The following is a 17552-nucleotide window of genomic DNA, read 5'->3' on the forward strand; positions in this document are numbered from 1 at the left end:
ACATAAGCGATTTACTTTCAAAACAAGTAAGAAAATTTCAATTATTGCATTGAAATTGATTTCTAGCATAAGTTGCATTTTGATTATTCAATGTTTCATGTGATTTCCATCCTTAAATATATCTGAGGGCTGTCTTATGCCCCACCAAATGGCTGGTGGAGAAACAGGATTGACGCCACACTGAGCTTGACACAGAGCAGGTCGGGAGGCCCAGGGTGGCGCAGTCCAACTGCGTGACTTGCAAGCTTTGTGCCTTGGGAAAACTTCGGATTTTATCACCTTGCTTTTGCTACCTGGGAGAGCTGGATGACGACCTGCCTTTGAGGGTTGTTGAAAGCATGTACCAAAATGATTCCGGAAACTTGTAAGTCTGCTGAAATTTTGGGACTGATATCAGTTGTGCTGGTTTGGTTGACATTATAGTGGGAAACTTTAATGTAATTTCAGTCCTTAAGCTAACTGATCATAAAAAATTAATACATAAAAGAATTTAATATTATCAATAAATATGAATATTTAAATGTATCAAAATATAACTCACACAGAGGATATACTTTCTTTTCATCTCCCATGGAATAAAGATGTTAATGAGCAGGGCCGGCCAGATAGCTCAGCGGACTAAAGCACCTGCTTAGGCAGAGCGCAGCGGCCAGGGTTCGATCCCCGGCCTGCTGTGCTGGCCCTGCCCCCAGGGCATGCTGAGATGTCAAATGAGATTGGACGTGGTGGTGTGCGCCTGTAATCCCAGCGCTTGGGAGGCTGAAAACAGGAGAATCACTAGGAGTCCGATCTACATAGTGAGACCCTGAAGACCTTGTCCTAAATACAATAAAAAAAGATAAATGATAATGAGCATTGCTTACAGCCTAGCGAAAACTACAGTGTTTTCCAAAATAACTGTAACTAGAGGGAAGGCCACATTCTATCCCTGCACGGCAATGAATACAACTTGACAATACCAACTAAATCCTGAAATATTAAAACATGTTAATATAGTGCCTGAATCAAGGAATAAACTAAAGCTATAAGACATCGTAATAGAGTGATAGTTAAAAGTGTACATGTCAAAATGAATGTAATGAAACCAAAGTTATATAAAGAACCAAAATTATAGCCTTACATGCAATGATTACCAAATGAGGAAGAACAAAAACAAAGTTAATATATATTTAACTCAAGAGGTTATAAAACCAAAACAGAACATAAAGAAAACAGATCAACCTGCTAAATCAAAACTAAAACTTTGTCAGTTATAAGATTAAATACTTGCTTTATCTTGGTCTTAACCATCCAGCAGAAAAGTATAAAAATGAGGTACAAAAAGTAAGGCCCTATTAATATGCTGAGCTGTAAAAGGCTCAAGTCAACAACTTCTGACATTGCCAGTCCTACAGATAACCCACTACTATTATGGACTACTGGACTATATTGGACTATTTTGCTGAATTCACACACCTATAATATTTAAATGGCAATGAATACCCATCTCTGACAAAACTAAACAAAAAGGGGGGATACAAATGAAGGACCATTTTGTATCTGTATATACAAAATAGTTAGGATAGATATACAGCTACTTTCTCTGAATTCAGTGAGAAGAAAGATTGAATTGGCTGACAAATTACAAAGAAAATATAACTTTGAATGATTCCCATTTTACAGAGGAGGCAAGGGTGCCACATGCCTTAGTGACTTTCCTCATTACTGGGACAGAGTGTTCAAACCCACAATTTAAGAAAGGAGAAGCATACTGTGGTCCAGTTGAGGCAATTCCAGAGCTGGCCCCAAGGGCCGGGGGGCACGGCAAGGAGAAGCAGGTCACGGATGGCAGGTGGGAAGGAGAGATGGATCAAAGGAGAAGGAGGGGCGATAGAACTTTCTAGGCCACACCCCCTGTACCCACCTCCTCCCAACCAGGCTTCACTGCCCAACATCACATTTAGCTATAAACTCTTCAGTGAGGTAATCCACTTCTGAGAATCACACACTCATAATCCAGGCATCTCACAGAAGTTCTATCTGTGAGTACTGAGGCTGTGGGGACATCTGGATATAAACTATAACATCCATGGAGCAAAGTAATTAATGTCAGGACTTTATAAATGGCAGCTATATGGTGCAGCCAGGACTCTAGGTGGGGCCTCTGATTCCACCGTGTGCTCTTAACCAGCATATTATCCTGTTGAACTATATAAGGAATAAAACAATTCTTAAATGCTAGCCAAAGAAAAAAATTTACTTTTACTGAATGAGTGAACAGCAGAAAGCCAAGAAAACTGACAAATATCTCTTAAAACCAAACAAAAATCCTAGAAGTCTATAATAAATATTCACAGACATGAGGGAATAAACAAAGGTATAAAAGAAAAAAGAACTATTTAAAAGGAATAGTCAGGAAAAAAGGGAAAGTTATAATGAAAAATATTAAATCAGTTTTGGAAGATAAAGTCCAGAAAGTTTCCAAGAAAGTGGGAGAGACAGAAGTGGAGAACATAAAACAAAAGATAAAGAAATGAGAGAATCAACTCATGAGGTACATCATATTTTTAACAGGAACTGCATACAAAGAAGTGAGAGAAAACAGGAAATCATTACAGAAATACCGCCACAGTGTCGAGCGGTGAAATATGAAAGTGTCTAAGTTGGAACTTCTCAGATAATTAGTGGAAAAAAAAAACACCCAAGCATGTCAAAAAATATCCATGTGAAATTTCACATTACCAGAGATAAAGAGATGACCCAAAAATCCTTCAAAACACATTCAGTTATTTGGAAAATGACTGGAAATTCAAGTAGCATCCAGATTCTCAAAGCAATGTAAGAACTTGGGAGGCAAGAGAGATTTTGATCTCAAAAATTCTAAATGAAGATGTTTGTCAACATAGCCAAACCAATAAACAAGTAAATGGAGAATATTTCAGATATGCAAGGACTAACAACATACCTTCTATGTATTCAAGAAATTATTGGGAGATGTGCACTGGTAAAATGATGAGGAGGGGCCACTGAGATAGCTCAGTGGACTGTGTGCCTGCTCAGCAAGCGAAGTGACCTGGGTTTGATCCCTGACACTACATGCTGTGTTGACCCTGCCCCTGGAATGATAAACCAGCCACTGAGTCTGGCACGTGACTCATGTCCATAATCCCAGTGCTGGGGAGGCTGAAAATAGAATGATCATTATGAGTCCAAGATGAGTAGTGAGACCCTGTACCAAATACATCAAAACAAACCAAAACCAAAATCAAAAACAGTAAAATGATGCAGAAAACAAAACATATGGTTAAGAAAAAGTTCAACACCAAAGAGGAGTAACAGGAGTGGAGAGCCATGAACTGTGTGGTCCAGTTAGGGGCAGAAAGATGGATGGGAGCAGAACCCATCTCCAGGAGAGCAAAACTTGTAGGTGTTTCTGATGTTCTGGCCATTTCAAAAATAATGTTAATAAATTAAGGTACTTGCAAAAAATATTAAGTACATGACAGTCAAGCACGCAAAATGACAGTCAACTATGAATGCCAAGGAGAACAAGCAGTATAGTAAGTCTAGTCACTACAGATGCATGGCCTGTGGTGAGCAGATTTTATGGGATGGCAGAAGCTAAAATAGATCATTGATTTAACCAAAATTAGGAAATAGCCATATTGAAAGGGAGGAGGGGGAGGTCTCTTTGTAGAGCAGAGTTAAATTCTTGTAAATATAAGGTAAGACCAGTCTCTTGGAGAGGACCCTAAAGCAAGGTGTTTTTCTTGGGATTAGCAAATTATTTCTCCTGTTTCTTTTTAGATACAAGAGATTATTTGGTTTTCCTTTTGTCCTCTTCTTACACTTTTACTTTTTATGCCTTATATTGGCCTTTTCTTTTAGCTGCTAGTTGCTCTTTTTCTCCAATCATTTAATCACTGTCACCCTGAAGGTCTACATTCTATTTCTCTAATCATTGACATCATTAAGCAGTACCTCCCATTTTTCTAAGCATAAAATAGAAAAATTGTTATTCATTTTTCCTTCAACTCACCCTGCACTTTCTGACCTGTCCACACTGTGACAGTCTTGGGTGTCCGAGCCTTGGCACTGCCCTGGGTGGACCTGCCTTAGGTCAGCAGCAGGACACCAAGTGGGGACTGGTAAGAAATGGGGCATCTCAGGCTGATCTGTACCCACTGAGAGGAGCCGGTGTCTCCCCCAGCTCTTCAGATGCTCCATGTGCACCATGGGGCACGGGGCTTCATAGGGCAAGCTTTCCACTTTCTGTTGGTAACTATGATCCTAGAGCGTCAAGCCAACAAGCAGGTGTTAGAGATCAGAAGACCAGCTCATCACCTTTAAGTCAACAAGTCTGTTCTTCCTCCAAAAACAAAAATGTATCAGAATAAGAAGGTGATTATTTCTCAAATGAGGCAACCTAGCTTGCATTACACAGAGGGTCATGGCAAGTATGGCTTTATTGTGAATATTGTTATCAATATAATTTGATCCTCTTTATGTATCTGAAATTTTTTGACATTCAATTCTTCTTTTCTGAAATTAAAATAACTGCTTTTAAAACTTTGTTTCCAACATATCTTTTATTTTGTAAATATATAAGTGATGTTTTGTTTATATTCTGTTTACATCGTGTTTTTGTTTGGGTTGTTTGTTTGTTTTCTGAGACAGGGTCTCACCATGTGATTCAGACTAGCCTTGAACTCATTATGTAGCCCAGGCTGGCTTCGAACTTGCAGTTCAAGTCCTGCCACATCCTCCCAAGTGCTGGGATTATAGGCCTGCAGCAGTATGCTCAGCTACACTGTGTTTTTTCATGAACCAATTTGAAAGCCAGTTGCTGGGCCAGAGAGATAGCTCAGCAGAATAAGTGCCTGCCTGACAAGCACAGGGTCCTGAGTTCAATTTCTGGTACTGAAAAAAAAAAAAAAAAAAAGCCAGTTGCTGAAGCTGACACAGTTGATTTCACATTCTTCAACCTCTGTGCTTTTAGTACTTAGCACTTCCTTGCTATTTTTTTTTCCTTTTACTATTCAGACTCTGTTTAAACTACTTTCATTTTCTCCATTGAGTTTTAAGCCTTAGACTACAGTTACTCTGGTATTGCAGGATCATTATTGCAAAATTATTATTTGACATTTCATGGAGTTTTTCAAATTCTTCTGCGTTAATAGACTTCATGGGCTGGGGAGATGGCTCAGTAGAATAAGTGCTTCCCTGGCAAGCACAAGGGCCTGAGTTCAATCCCTGGTTCTGTTAAAAAAAAAAAAAATAGACTTCACTATAGATAAAATTAATCTAGAGTTAACTTATTTACAACTTATAATGTTTACTGTTTTTCAAAGCAGGCTTCCTTTGCTTTCAGGTTCTGAACTTCACTTTACTTCCACAGTGCTGGATGGTATCCTCAAAAACCTTTGGTGTGAAGGGCAGGTGGACGTTACAGTCCTGTTCCACAGCCCTTTTACTCATCTGACCAACATGAAATAGTGCGCAAAGTGCTCCATTGTCTGGAATTTTTGGAGGGAAAAACGTCTCAGGCTTGATTCCTTTTTTTTTTTTTTTTTTTTCAGAACTGGGGATTGAACTCAGGTCCTTGCACTTGCCAGGGAAGCACTTATTCCACTGAGCCATCTACCTGGCCTTTTTGATTTCTCAGTATATCATGGCTTTTCCCCTGTCCAAATGTTTGAAGGATTTTTCTTTATGCTATTTAAATTTGAGGGTAAAATATGCCTTAGTGTGGGTCTTTAAAATACTGCAAGCCTCATCTTCTCTCTGCATAAGGGCTCCCTTTTCTCCTAGAAAATGTCCTTCCTTCACCTCTGAGATTGATTTCTTTCCTGTGTGACACTGTCCCTTGGCAGCATATTTCTTTAGCTTCTGTTTATGTCCTAGACCCATTTCACTTTACTGTCACACCTATTTTTCATTTAAAGCTTTTCTTTTGAGACAGAGTCCTGTTGTGTAATTGAGGTTGGCCTGGAACTCCCTAGGTGGTCAGTGTTGGCCCTGCTCCAGCAACGATCCTCCTGCCTCAGTCTCCTGAGTGTTGGGATTATAAGCATTCACCACATCGTGCCAGCTTGACTTCTTTTTTATTATTTTTTTCTTTCCAAGAGAGTCTTAATATCAGTGCGATTGCTCCAAGCTGATACTGTGAAGGTGCTTCATCTCCACATTTTTGCGGAGACTTCAGTTCTTCTCTGGCCTCATTCTTTTCCCTTATCCTATGTTGTATTTGTGTCCAGGATCCGCTTAGGGCTTTTGGCTTCTCTTTCATGGTAGCTACCTCTTCCTGAACCCTGAGGATATCACACAAGATTTGACAAGCTTCTTCTTGCTCCTGCCTGTTATGGTTTGTGTCTAGGTGTCCTCGCCCCCTCAAAGCCTCGTGCAGTCATGGGGTGGCTTCTAGAGTTTGTGGTCAATTGATGATGCAATGCTGGGATTATGGGTATAAGTGCTACGCCCACCCGGGGGCAGATGGCCTGAATACAATATAAAGAAGTGAGAGAGGTTTGCTAGCTGCAGCTGCTGCTCCTCCCTTCGCTCTTCGCTGTTTTCCACCACTATGAAAGCTGCCCTCGGCCATCTGCCACTCTGCCTTGGAACCAGTCGAGTATGAACTGAAACCTCCACTAACTGTGAGCTAAATAAACCTTTCCTTCCTTTTTTTTTTTTTTTTTCAGAATCAGGGATTGAACTCAGGTCCTTGCGCTTGCCAGGCAAGTGCTTGTTCTAATGAGCCATCTCCCCAGCCCCTCCTTCCTTAGTCTTGGGTGTTGGGTATTTTGTCCCAGCAGTGAGAGAAAAGTAACTATGACACTGCTCTAAATGACATCCAGCTACTCCTTTCCTGAGTATGAGAAATATTTCTTTCCCTACTTATGGTAATATTTTTTTTCCATGGCCTTCCGAGCCTGTGCTGTTATCTTTGTTTCTATGAGAGGAAAGAGTTTTTTGGATACAGTTTGCAGGTTGGGCTTCTCGTCTCTGTTCTCTTGACCACTTCTTAAATCATGTGCTGAATTTAATATTTAAAGTTGAGACTTCTTCCTGGTATTGCTAGTGGGTTAGAGATACATTTGTCCTTTCCTAACCAGATAGATCAAGTGCAAATCCACAATCCCTTGTCAGATAGTGGCTCTGCTTTTGTCATCCTTCTCTGCAATGTCCTGCTGTTGGCTGTTGGTGCTCCGTGATCCATACCAACCTTGTGGCACATTATTCTGGCATGTTCTGGAATTTCAGAATCAGAATTATTAAGAAGTTAGGCTGGGGATATAGTTCAGTGACATAGTGCCTGTCTGGCAAGCACAATGCACTGAGTTTGATTCCAGACCAAAAAAAAAAAAAAAAAAAAAAAAAAAAAAGGAAGAACATGAACATTGGGAAAAGGGAGTAATGATAGTTGTGCCATAAAATGTTTTTGTTTTGAGGGGAGGTCTTGCTATGTTGCTCAAGCTGGTCTTGAACTTGTAGAGTCTTGTGATACTCATCAGTCTTCTGAGTACTAGAGATTATAAGAATGTGCCACCAGGCCAGGAAAAATTTGGAATCGTGAATGACTGGGAAGAAGGAGAAAGAAAATTATATTCTTATTTCTCTTCCTTTTTAAAAATCCTCTAATCACTAATTGTGTCCTTTATAACTTTATGATTTGTTGAAGTCAATCTCTGATTGAGAGACTAGATGGGCAGCTAGCCTCAGCTCTTGGCCTTATAGTTGATTTATATATTTTGCTTTGCTTTTGTGTGTGTGTGTGTGTGTGTGGTGTGTGTGTGTGTGTGTGTGTGTGTGTGTGTGTGTGTGTGACTGGGACCTAAACTTGGGCCCTTGCACTTGCCAGGCAAGTGCTTATGCTGCTGAGCTATATCCCCAGCCCTGCTTTCATAGGTATTAATTAGAACTGCCTGCTGGTGATGGAGAGGTTGATTTTTCTTCTGGATGAACTATAACCTACAGTAATAGTATAGCTTGAAAAAAGACACTTGCAGTTTTTCCATGTTGGGCCAATTCTGTGTATCAGCCTCTTTTAGATCAATTAGCCTCCTTCCAGAATTCCACCTGAAAGATGTAGTCTGTGGACACACTACTTTTCACATTGTTGGAACTACGCATGATCTTGCACAGTTAACCAGCATTTCTTCCTGGGAAAAGTTTGTGTCCTAGTGACACAGATTTAGAAAGGAGAGACAGAGTTACTCTTAGGATTGGTGGATGACAGTGGTAAACCACCATAGCTACTTGAAACTTAAATAATCAAATTCATTTTTAGTTAATTTTTCCTGACAAGTCAAGTTTACTGAGTTGTTAATAGTGTTCCAATCATCAGCGAGTGACCTCTCGCATGTGTGCACCATCAGTTTGTCCTTCTAACACATCACTTCCCTCCTAATTCATTTATGTATCTTCAAATAGAGATCAAACAAAGTTGAAAACAATTTCACCCTGACTTGCAACTTTCTGCTTTTGTTATGTTTTAATTGTAAAAAGCATAATCTAAAGGTTGTTTAGCTACTCTTTTTTTCTGCCCTAGGTGTCTTCATCAGGGGACGTGGAACCTTCATGGGACTCCTGCAAAGCCAGCAATCCTTACACGAAGAGTAGTTTCTTTTGTTGTTATTTTAATGTATTTGGTACAGGGTCTCACTATGCAGCTCAGCCTCAGTGATCCTCCTTTTTGCAGCCTCCCCAGTGCTGGGATTACAGGTGTGTGCCACCACCCCAGACTCAGTGGCCAGCTCAGCACACCTGAGGGTGGGACTGACACTGCATGTGGTGCTGGGGATTGAGCCCCTATTCCTGCGCTTGCCTAAGCAGGTGTTTAGTTCACTGAGCTATCTCGCTGGCCTTCTTACATGAAGTATTTATTTTGAAGACAAGGTCAGACCTCCGGATATTGTTGCTGTTCTGACAGGTCCAGAAGAAAAAGTACAGAGACTGTTCTGTGCCCTTTTTTGTTTATCAATGAACCCTGCATATCATCCTTTAGAAAGGTAGCATTTCAACTAGAATTTAATGTCTTTAAAAAGCATGGCACACTCGAAAGGATAAATCACATTTGGCAAAGCTTTAATATGGCTTAGTGTGGGTGTCCTTCCTGAAGCATTTTAAAGATTACTCTTCACAGGGCTGATGCGTGAGAGGAGGGGAGCTGCAGTTTGAGAAGGTCTCTGGAGGGCTGTGTCTCTCCCATGTTCACTGCACATCAGGTAGCACTGTCCCTTTGTTTGACTTCAATGGGTCCTGGTACGGATGTGGCCTGTTACCTACGATCTCTGTAGAGATCTCATGGATATGAGAGCAAGTCTGAGAGGGGTTGATGATGAGCAGTGAGCACAGTGTTACTGAAAGCCTAGAATCCTAAAGATGCCAATTCCAACCAGTGGAAGCAACTACCAGTAAGATGGGACAGTTGAGTCTGAGAAAGCTGCCCGTGGCAAACTATTTTGTTCTTGTTCTTGGTCAAATCATGTGGCAAGAGACAGTGAGGGTCTCCCCTCTCCCAATCCAACTAGACCACTGAACTGTCCTGTCAGTCCCCCCAGAAGCAGCTTGTCCCTCAGCAGGAAAGCAGGCAGAGCCAGGAGAGGGGAAGAAGAGCCTCTTCAGCCCTGGGCAGCCAGGACAACTGGGTCAAGAGTGCAAATGTCAGGAATGGTTTCAGTTGAGGAAAGGAGTACTTTATCTTACTGCTTAGAGGTACTGAATCCTGCTTTTCTTTTTGTGTTACTGGAAATTGAATCTATAGTCTTTTATTTTTTAGTCTGAGACAGGATCTCACAAAGTCACTCAATTATCCATGCTGGGCTAGAATTTGTAATCCCCCTCCCAGAATGCTGCGATTACAGATGTGTACTACCATACCTGGCTGACCTTGGCTTTTGACTAGCAGCTAAAGCAAATGGTAGAACAGTAACCACTTGACGGGGCAGCAGGCAGTTCTGGACAGGCCATATCCAGGTTTGACATTGGTCAGAATTCAGGCCTGGCCACTTGGGGTGAGTATAGCCTGTCTTCTTCTTCGGTTTTGTTTTGTTTGGTACCAGGAATTGATCTCAGGACCTTGCCGAGCAGGAGCTGTGCCACTGGGCTATCTCCCTGGCCCCTGGACAGCCTGTCTTCTGAGTTTACCAGTGGACACTGCGGGTACCCATATAGTGGGTCAATGATAAAGGCCAAAGGCAAGAAGACTGACCAAAAGCAACAAAGCAGCTCATCCTAGAGCCAGGAGGTTCATGGGAAAGTCTGTGAGAGGCTGTTGAGGGAGGCTGTTTCCTGAGCAACCTGAGGCTCTCAGGCCTGAGTAGGCCACCACAGAAAGGAAGCATCCTCTCAGGCAAAGCCAGTGGCCACATTTCTTGTACAATCACTGCAATAGCATACTATAGATTAAAAATTTCAGATTTTCTAAAAAAATTAATCTTTTCTCCACTCCAATTTTTTTCCTTAAAATTATGAATCCTACTAAGTTCCTACCAGGACTTTAGCATATTTGTGTATCTGTTATATCATTTGGAAAAAATTTGGGATTTAGCAGAGCTATGCCTATACAAGGATATATCATTTACCTCTGATTGGATAAATTAGTGTCAATATGGCTTCATTACCAGGAAGCAATTTAAATTAGTGCAACCCTTACGCAATTCCATTTATTTATGGGGCTAAATCATGGTTCAGCATCAGTGATGGGATGTATTTTCAGAGGTCTGGGTTGTGTAGCTCATAAGTCAATTTCTAAAATTCCTGCAAAACCTGAGGATCGCCCCAGTCTGTTGTGTTTTATTGCTTAATTAGCAAGTTGTCAAAAAGCGGCACCATATAAACTGAGTGATGCTGTTTCACCTGCTCACTTACTTTTTATCGGGATAATGAGCTGTGGAATGACAGGTAGAATCTTGTTCCCCCCGTGTTCCAGCATGTCGTGGATTCCTTGCCGGGCGAAAAACTCATAAGGAAATGTCATTTCACAAAGCCCATCAAAAAACAGAGGCAGATAATGATGGTAATCCAGCTTCTCGATTTCTACCTGGAAGTAGAGAGAAGAGAAATGCCATGTGAAAACCACCACAGCAAGGCACAGTCCAGCTAGTTAGAACCTCTGTCCCCAACTCAGAGTCTTGGAGGGAGAATTTCTGCAAGGCTTAGCTACCACCACCCACTCAGAGAGTATCATCATGCCTTTAATCCGGTAGCAAAACAGCTAAAATTGATGACCTTTAAATGTTAACAGTCAAATATCTTATTCACAAATAATCTGCACTGGTAGCATATTAATAATTTGCTTCTTTTTTGGTTATGCTTCTACCGTTTGGCAAAACAGTGACACTGAAAATGATTTTAAACATCCATAATGTGTATGCTACAGAGATACATAACAGAATCCAATGAGAGGGAAAAAAAACAAGTTGAAACAGATCTGAAACCAAAAATTCTTAATAAGGATGTAATAGGGAAACATTACTGTATTCTTGCATTGACGTGAAAAATAATGAAGTATATTAATATGATTTCCCAGGCTATTTCAAGCCTAGATTAGGAGGCAGTGGCTCTTAAACATGATTTCCTAAGGGCTGGAATGAGAAGTAGGATGTTGGTGCCATCAAGCTAGAAGGAAAAGGGACTGCCAGGTAGCTCAGCAGACTAAAGTGCCTGCTAAGGCAGAGCGCAGTGTGCTGTGCTGGCCCCGCCTCCGGGGCACACTGAGATGGTGACTGAGACTGGACATAGTGGCATGTGCCTGTAATTCCAGCTCTTGGGAGGCTGAAAACAAGAGAATCACCATGCGTCTAATCTATGTAGTGAGACCCTGAAGACCCTGTACTAAATCAATAAAAATAAATAAATAAATAAAATAAAAGGAAAGAACAAAGATGGGCTGAATGGACTCTGATGTCTCAGGTTCCCTGACTTGCCCAGACATCCGTAGTAATATCCAGCACCATCAGACAACGCTAACCAACTTCTGGAGTTGAGGAAGCCAATTTGAGATGGGAGTTTTCCACATGCAGGAGATTTGTTCTTGCCCAGGCTGTATACTGTTTAGAGTGTCCTGAACTGACCTAGCACCAGCAAGGTCACAGAGAAGATGGTGACATTATACATGGAAAGAGGCCCTCGGACTCAGATTATAGTATGTCTACACAGGGGAAGGTATGTGGTATTCCCAGGAAGAGAATTTCCCTGGTTCCAAGTCCTTATGAGCATACTCAGCTGCCAGGGATCACCTTCTAATAAGAGTCCATCAAGACCTTTGAGAAACTCCCTTTCAACCTGGCAAAAGCCTTCATGGCTTCCTGCTCCTGCTCAGCCTTCCAGAGTCACCAGGTGCACACCCACTGGGTGTGGGGAAAAGCCAGCATAACCCTGAGTGTATTTTGTGAGTGCAGGTGGATTAAATGTCCTACAGGTCCCCAGCTGGAGGCCTGCTGAATGCATGCTCAGGAACTCCCCTGCACAATGCACATTCAGGCACAGGATAGACAGGAGCAGGGGGCCCAGCCAGCCAAGGAGCATGTGACAGGGGCTGACAGTTGAGCCTCTCATCGAACTAGATCTCAGAACAAACGCAGGCCCCAAATGTCGGGATACAGACCTCAATTTTACCTTAGCTCCTCATAGAGTTATGAAACTAGTTTTATTCAGTAAAAGCTTGTGGAATATTTACTTAATATTTAATTTTCTCAAGGATTTTTATGCATTTGAAAATGTCTTAGAACATTATTTTGTATGCCTTGAAAAATTTATCACTACATCATTCAGCTACTAATGGTACAATGTTATCAGTAATTTTACCTTGTAACCTAACTTCATAATAAAAGTGTCATCTGCACTATAATTTTTGCTTAACATTTTTAATACATTTTGCTCATTTTTTTTACTTTTAGCCTATTGGTGCACTTTTACATGTATCTCATAATTAGCAAAGCATTAAATTTTGTATATTAATATGAACTAAGACTATTTTAAACACATTCATTTAAGTCATTCACATTTATGGCTATGCTTGGTTAACTTCTGTCACCTTATTTTATGGTTGCCCATAGTTTTTCATTTCCTTTTTCTTTTTTGCATTGCAGTTTTGTTATACAGAGTATGTACATCTTTTTTGCAATGACTTTACTTTTTTTAAAATTTTTTTTTATTTCTGCAGAACTGAGGATTGAACTCAGGCCCTTGTGCTTGCCAGGGAAGTGCTTATTCTACCGAGCCATCTCCCCAGCCCTTTGGCAATGACTTTAAAGAGAGCCTGTTTAAATATTTCATTGTGGCTATTTTACAGCTTCCCAAGTATTTTTGAAACATATCTATCTTAGTGAGAGAAGAAAATTCAACGTCTAATTAAATTATCAATAGGTCTATTTTTCTCAGAACTTATCTACTTTCTAAATCTTAGGGTTTAGGGCAATAGCACTAACAGCAGCAAGAATAATAATGCCAATAAGTCTGTGCCAGGCACTGTAATCACTCCACCCATGCATTTGATTCTCAAGATACCTCCAAGAGAGGTATCTCCCAACATCACCTCTCAGCCTTTGTCAGCGCATTGAGGAGCAGCAGTCCTAACCTCCTGCTGAGTTGTGCCGCTGATCCTGATGTCCCTTCACTGTCTAACACTGCTGATGCCATTTCTTAGTCTAGTCAAATACTAATATTAGTGTTTGCCTATCCCATTTTTTATCCTTTCACTTTCTTCCTTCTTCTAACATTATATTTTGGATGTCTCAGGACCAGCCAGATAGCTCAGCAGGCTAAAGTGCCTGTTTGGGCAGGCACAGAGACCGAGGTTCAATCCCTGGTATGCAGTGCCAGCCCTGACCTTGGGGCACACTGAGAGGCAACTGAGACTGGGTGTGGTGGCACGTACCTATACTCTCAGCTCTTGAGAGGCTGGGAATAGGAGGATCACTCCAAATCTGATTTGTGTAGTGAGACCCTATAGATCCTGTACTAAATACATTAAAATATGTATGTATATATTTATAAATATGTATGTATATATTTAATGTCTCTCCTATGTAGTTTATGGATGGACTTGTTTCTCCTTCCATTTTATAATGTTCATTTAAACAAGTACATAGCATCCACATGATTTCTATTCTCAAAAGTTTTGAAAAAGAAAGAAAAGCCATGAGAGAAAGGAAGAGGAAAAAGAGCAGTTGGAAGGCATAAGTTGAGTGAAAGACTGAGAGATGGGGAAGAAAAAAGGTTCCCCATGTCTTCCATCCTCCTATTCCACTAACCACGGCGTTCCTTCCTAGCAGAACTTCTTAAGAGTTCCTTTTCTGACTTGCTTTTCAATGATTTATCCTATCTGCTATCATGGCCTGTCTGTTGCTTTAATATCTGGACAATAACTGGCCGATGTGGTTAGAGGTTACACACTTTTTTATTGCATTTTATTAGAACGTGATTATAATCCATGCAGTTTACAGTCGTCTTGGGAGCGGCCACACGTGTGCACTGCAGCTTGGTTTGTTGTTGCCTTCTCCTTCCACCCTCCCCCACCTCGCCCGGCTCCCCAGTCACTCGTTTCATACCTGTTGATACTGCTTGTAGTAGCACCTGTTGTGGCTTACGCTGTTTACATTGACTGGGCTTGTCAGGTTCCTGTACGTGGCATATTTTTGTTCCTCACCTTTCCCCTTCCCCTCCCCACTCCCTGTCTCCTCGTTGCCATTTCTCTGTTGGACAAGATCTGTCTCCTTGTCCCTTTCTAGGCATCTATCTTGGTTTCTTTGTTTGTACTTTGCCTCACAGGAGAGATACTGTACAGCACTCAAGTCCAATTTATTTCACTCAACATTATGTTTTCTGGGTGCATTCATTTTCTTACAAATGCCTCCAATTTGTCGTTCTTCATAGCTGAGTAGCATTCCATATATACAGATGCCACTGCACTCGGAGCAGCCAGCCACATGTATCTTATACAATGATTTTTAACAGGTGCATAGGCCACTCCCAGGACTTAGCTATTATGCATTGTGCTGCTATAAGCAGTGGTATTCAAGTATTGTTGACTTCTTGTTGCATGATGACTTCCTTATGGGGGACGATACCCAGCGGGAGGATAGCTGGGAAGTATGGGAAATTCTAAGTTCATTTCTCTGAGAAATCTCCATGCGGATTCCCAAAATGGTCATTCTAGTTTGCATTCCCACCAACAAGGCAGGAAGTTCCTTTTCAGCCATAGCCAGGTCAGCATTTGTCATTGTTTGATTGGTTACAAACTCCTTTAAACACTATAGATACTGTTCTGTTTGCCATAGAGTGATTTTTATATGATTTTTTTTCTGCTTGTGTACCCCCAGAATTTCTTCTTATGCTTATAATATTATTTTCCCTTGATCCATTGGCCTAAGCCTTGCTAAGCCATCTTAGACTCCATTTACCACAGGACATGTGTATGTGTGTGTGTGTGTGTGTGTGTGTATAATACAACTGATGTCATTATATTTTTCATGTTTCTCTCCAAAAAGTTCCTTCCAGCTATTGATCCTTTTTCACAATGCAGTTTTTCAGCAGCATTTTCAACAGTTACTGCTACACTTCATCACTCTTACTCCTTCTTCAGATTCTTCTGCACCGTGTCATTGAGGTAGCTTTGGTCAGTGACCAATGACTGCCTTTCTATTCAACCATCCCCCTCGTCTTTCTCTGTAATGGACCTTAATCCTAAGGCCTTTGCCCATATTCCCAGCACTGGGGAGGCTGAAGACAGGAGGATCACTATGAATCCAAGCTGCGTAGTGAGATCCTGCAGCAACCAAATACATTAGGAAGAAAGAAAGAAAGCCAGCCAGCCTGACCTACATCCCCAGGCTTTTTGACTATTTTGAGACAAAGGTCTCACTAAGTGCTCAGTTGCCCTGGCTAGACTGGAACTGGGGTCCTCCTGCCTCAGCCTCTCAGAATGCTGAAATTATAGCCCTGTGATGTCACACCAAGCTTCTGCTTCATACAAAGACACCAGTTCTTGTGAACTCACTTCATCTTTATTACCTCCAGGGAGGCCTCATCTCCAAACAGGTGCTGAGGAAACTGGAATTTGTGACAGTTAATCTTTATTGTGAACCTGACTGGATTGAGAGTCTCCTGGTGAGATGACCAAATCACAGGGGAGCTATCCTTGTCAGTGGATTCACCCAGTGATGGTCACAGCTGAATGTGCAGTGAACAGGTGGAGACCAGTTGGAGGCAGGTCCCTGGGGAGGGACTTTCCCTCTATGCTTTGTGCTCTAGCAGCCATGAAGTGAGCAGCTTTGCTCCCCAGCACCTTGCCACAAAGAGGTTGGATTGAAGGGTCAGAAACTGCGAGCCATAGAGAATTCTCCTCCTCTAAACTGCATCATTAGTTGGCTTGTCCCAGCGCTGGGAGAGCCAGCCAGGTCAGCACTTTAACACTGTGGCATACCGTTCTCTCCTCCACACCCCCGTCCTTTCACCCAATTTCAGTACAGCAAGATCTTTCTGCCACTGCCTCTCAGCCTGCTCGATGTTCTTTGTAGCCCTTATCATTTATTCATTAATTTTCTTTAGTTCTGTTATTTAGGGAGTTAGTCACCGCTTACAAGGGTGTTTGGCATGTGATAGGTGAGAACTTGAGCAATGTGTGTTGAATTTTAATTCTGACCTTCAGAGTCTGTCTTCTCTGCTAACTTTCTTGATAGTCCTGCTCAGCTAAGGAACAGCATCCAGGTGAGGCCAGCCTTCAGGGGCAGCTGAGGGTGGGAACATGGTGAGAACACATGGAGGGGCTGGGGTCACCCTGACGCCATAGCCAGGAGGAACATGAAGGCTTCTGTACATTTACATGTTCTATAATTCAGGTGCTATTTAATTAGCATGCTTTCAGTTACTACATTTCAGGAATTGTATGAGTATCTTAACAGAAAATAAACATAGGTTTCTTAATACTTCTATTGGCCTGTGTACCACTAAACTATTGTTCACTCTTTAAAATTGAGAAGGTTCTAAAAACTTTGAAGGAAAAGTTTGGCTTCATAGCATCAACAAAAGCAAATATATTAAAATTCATCCACACTGGTGACAAGAGTTCATTTTACAAATTTGGTTTTGAGAATAGCTTACAATTAAGTCGAAGGTTAAAGAAGGGATAAATTAGGTGATCTCTTCTTTACCTTTTTGATTGTACTTGTCATATTGTCACTGCTATTCTCTTGAGTGCTAACCTGGTAGCCTGTGATTCATTTACATTTATTAAAAATCATTTGTAATGTTTTTAAGGAATAAATTTCTTATTTATGTAAATAACTGTATTAGGGCAACTAGTTTAATGATAAAGATTACAATTTACATTTCTTAAGCATTGTCATAAAAGTTTCCAAATTTGGCAATCTTTTTCAAATTTGGGGATGTTTTAAGAGTTTATGAAATTCAAAGCTAAAAGAAACCTGTTTGTTTGTTTTTTCAAAGTTTTATTGATAAACAGATAGCAATGAGACAGTTTCAAATCAAATCTGAAGTACAGTTTCAACAAATAATACACTGCATATATTCTTCTTAGTGGTTAATTGCTGTACAAGATGCGGACTTGTGAT

At 41.1% G+C, this 17552-nt stretch overlaps 1 protein-coding gene across 1 annotated transcript in view; it reads right to left on the reverse strand.

The window, feature by feature from the left end:
* Window positions 1–17552, reverse strand: part of Pacrg (parkin coregulated) — a 539156-nt gene that overhangs the window by 239790 nt on the left and 281814 nt on the right. The window contains exon 3 of the mRNA XM_004639430.2: window positions 10849–11020. Coding sequence (XP_004639487.1) covers window positions 10849–11020 — 172 coding nt within the window. The remainder of the gene's footprint in view (window positions 1–10848; window positions 11021–17552) is intronic.

This window comes from Octodon degus, unplaced genomic scaffold (genome assembly GCF_000260255.1).
Source record: "Octodon degus isolate 3935 unplaced genomic scaffold, OctDeg1.0 scaffold00112, whole genome shotgun sequence".
Taxonomy (NCBI): Eukaryota; Metazoa; Chordata; class Mammalia; order Rodentia; family Octodontidae; genus Octodon; species Octodon degus.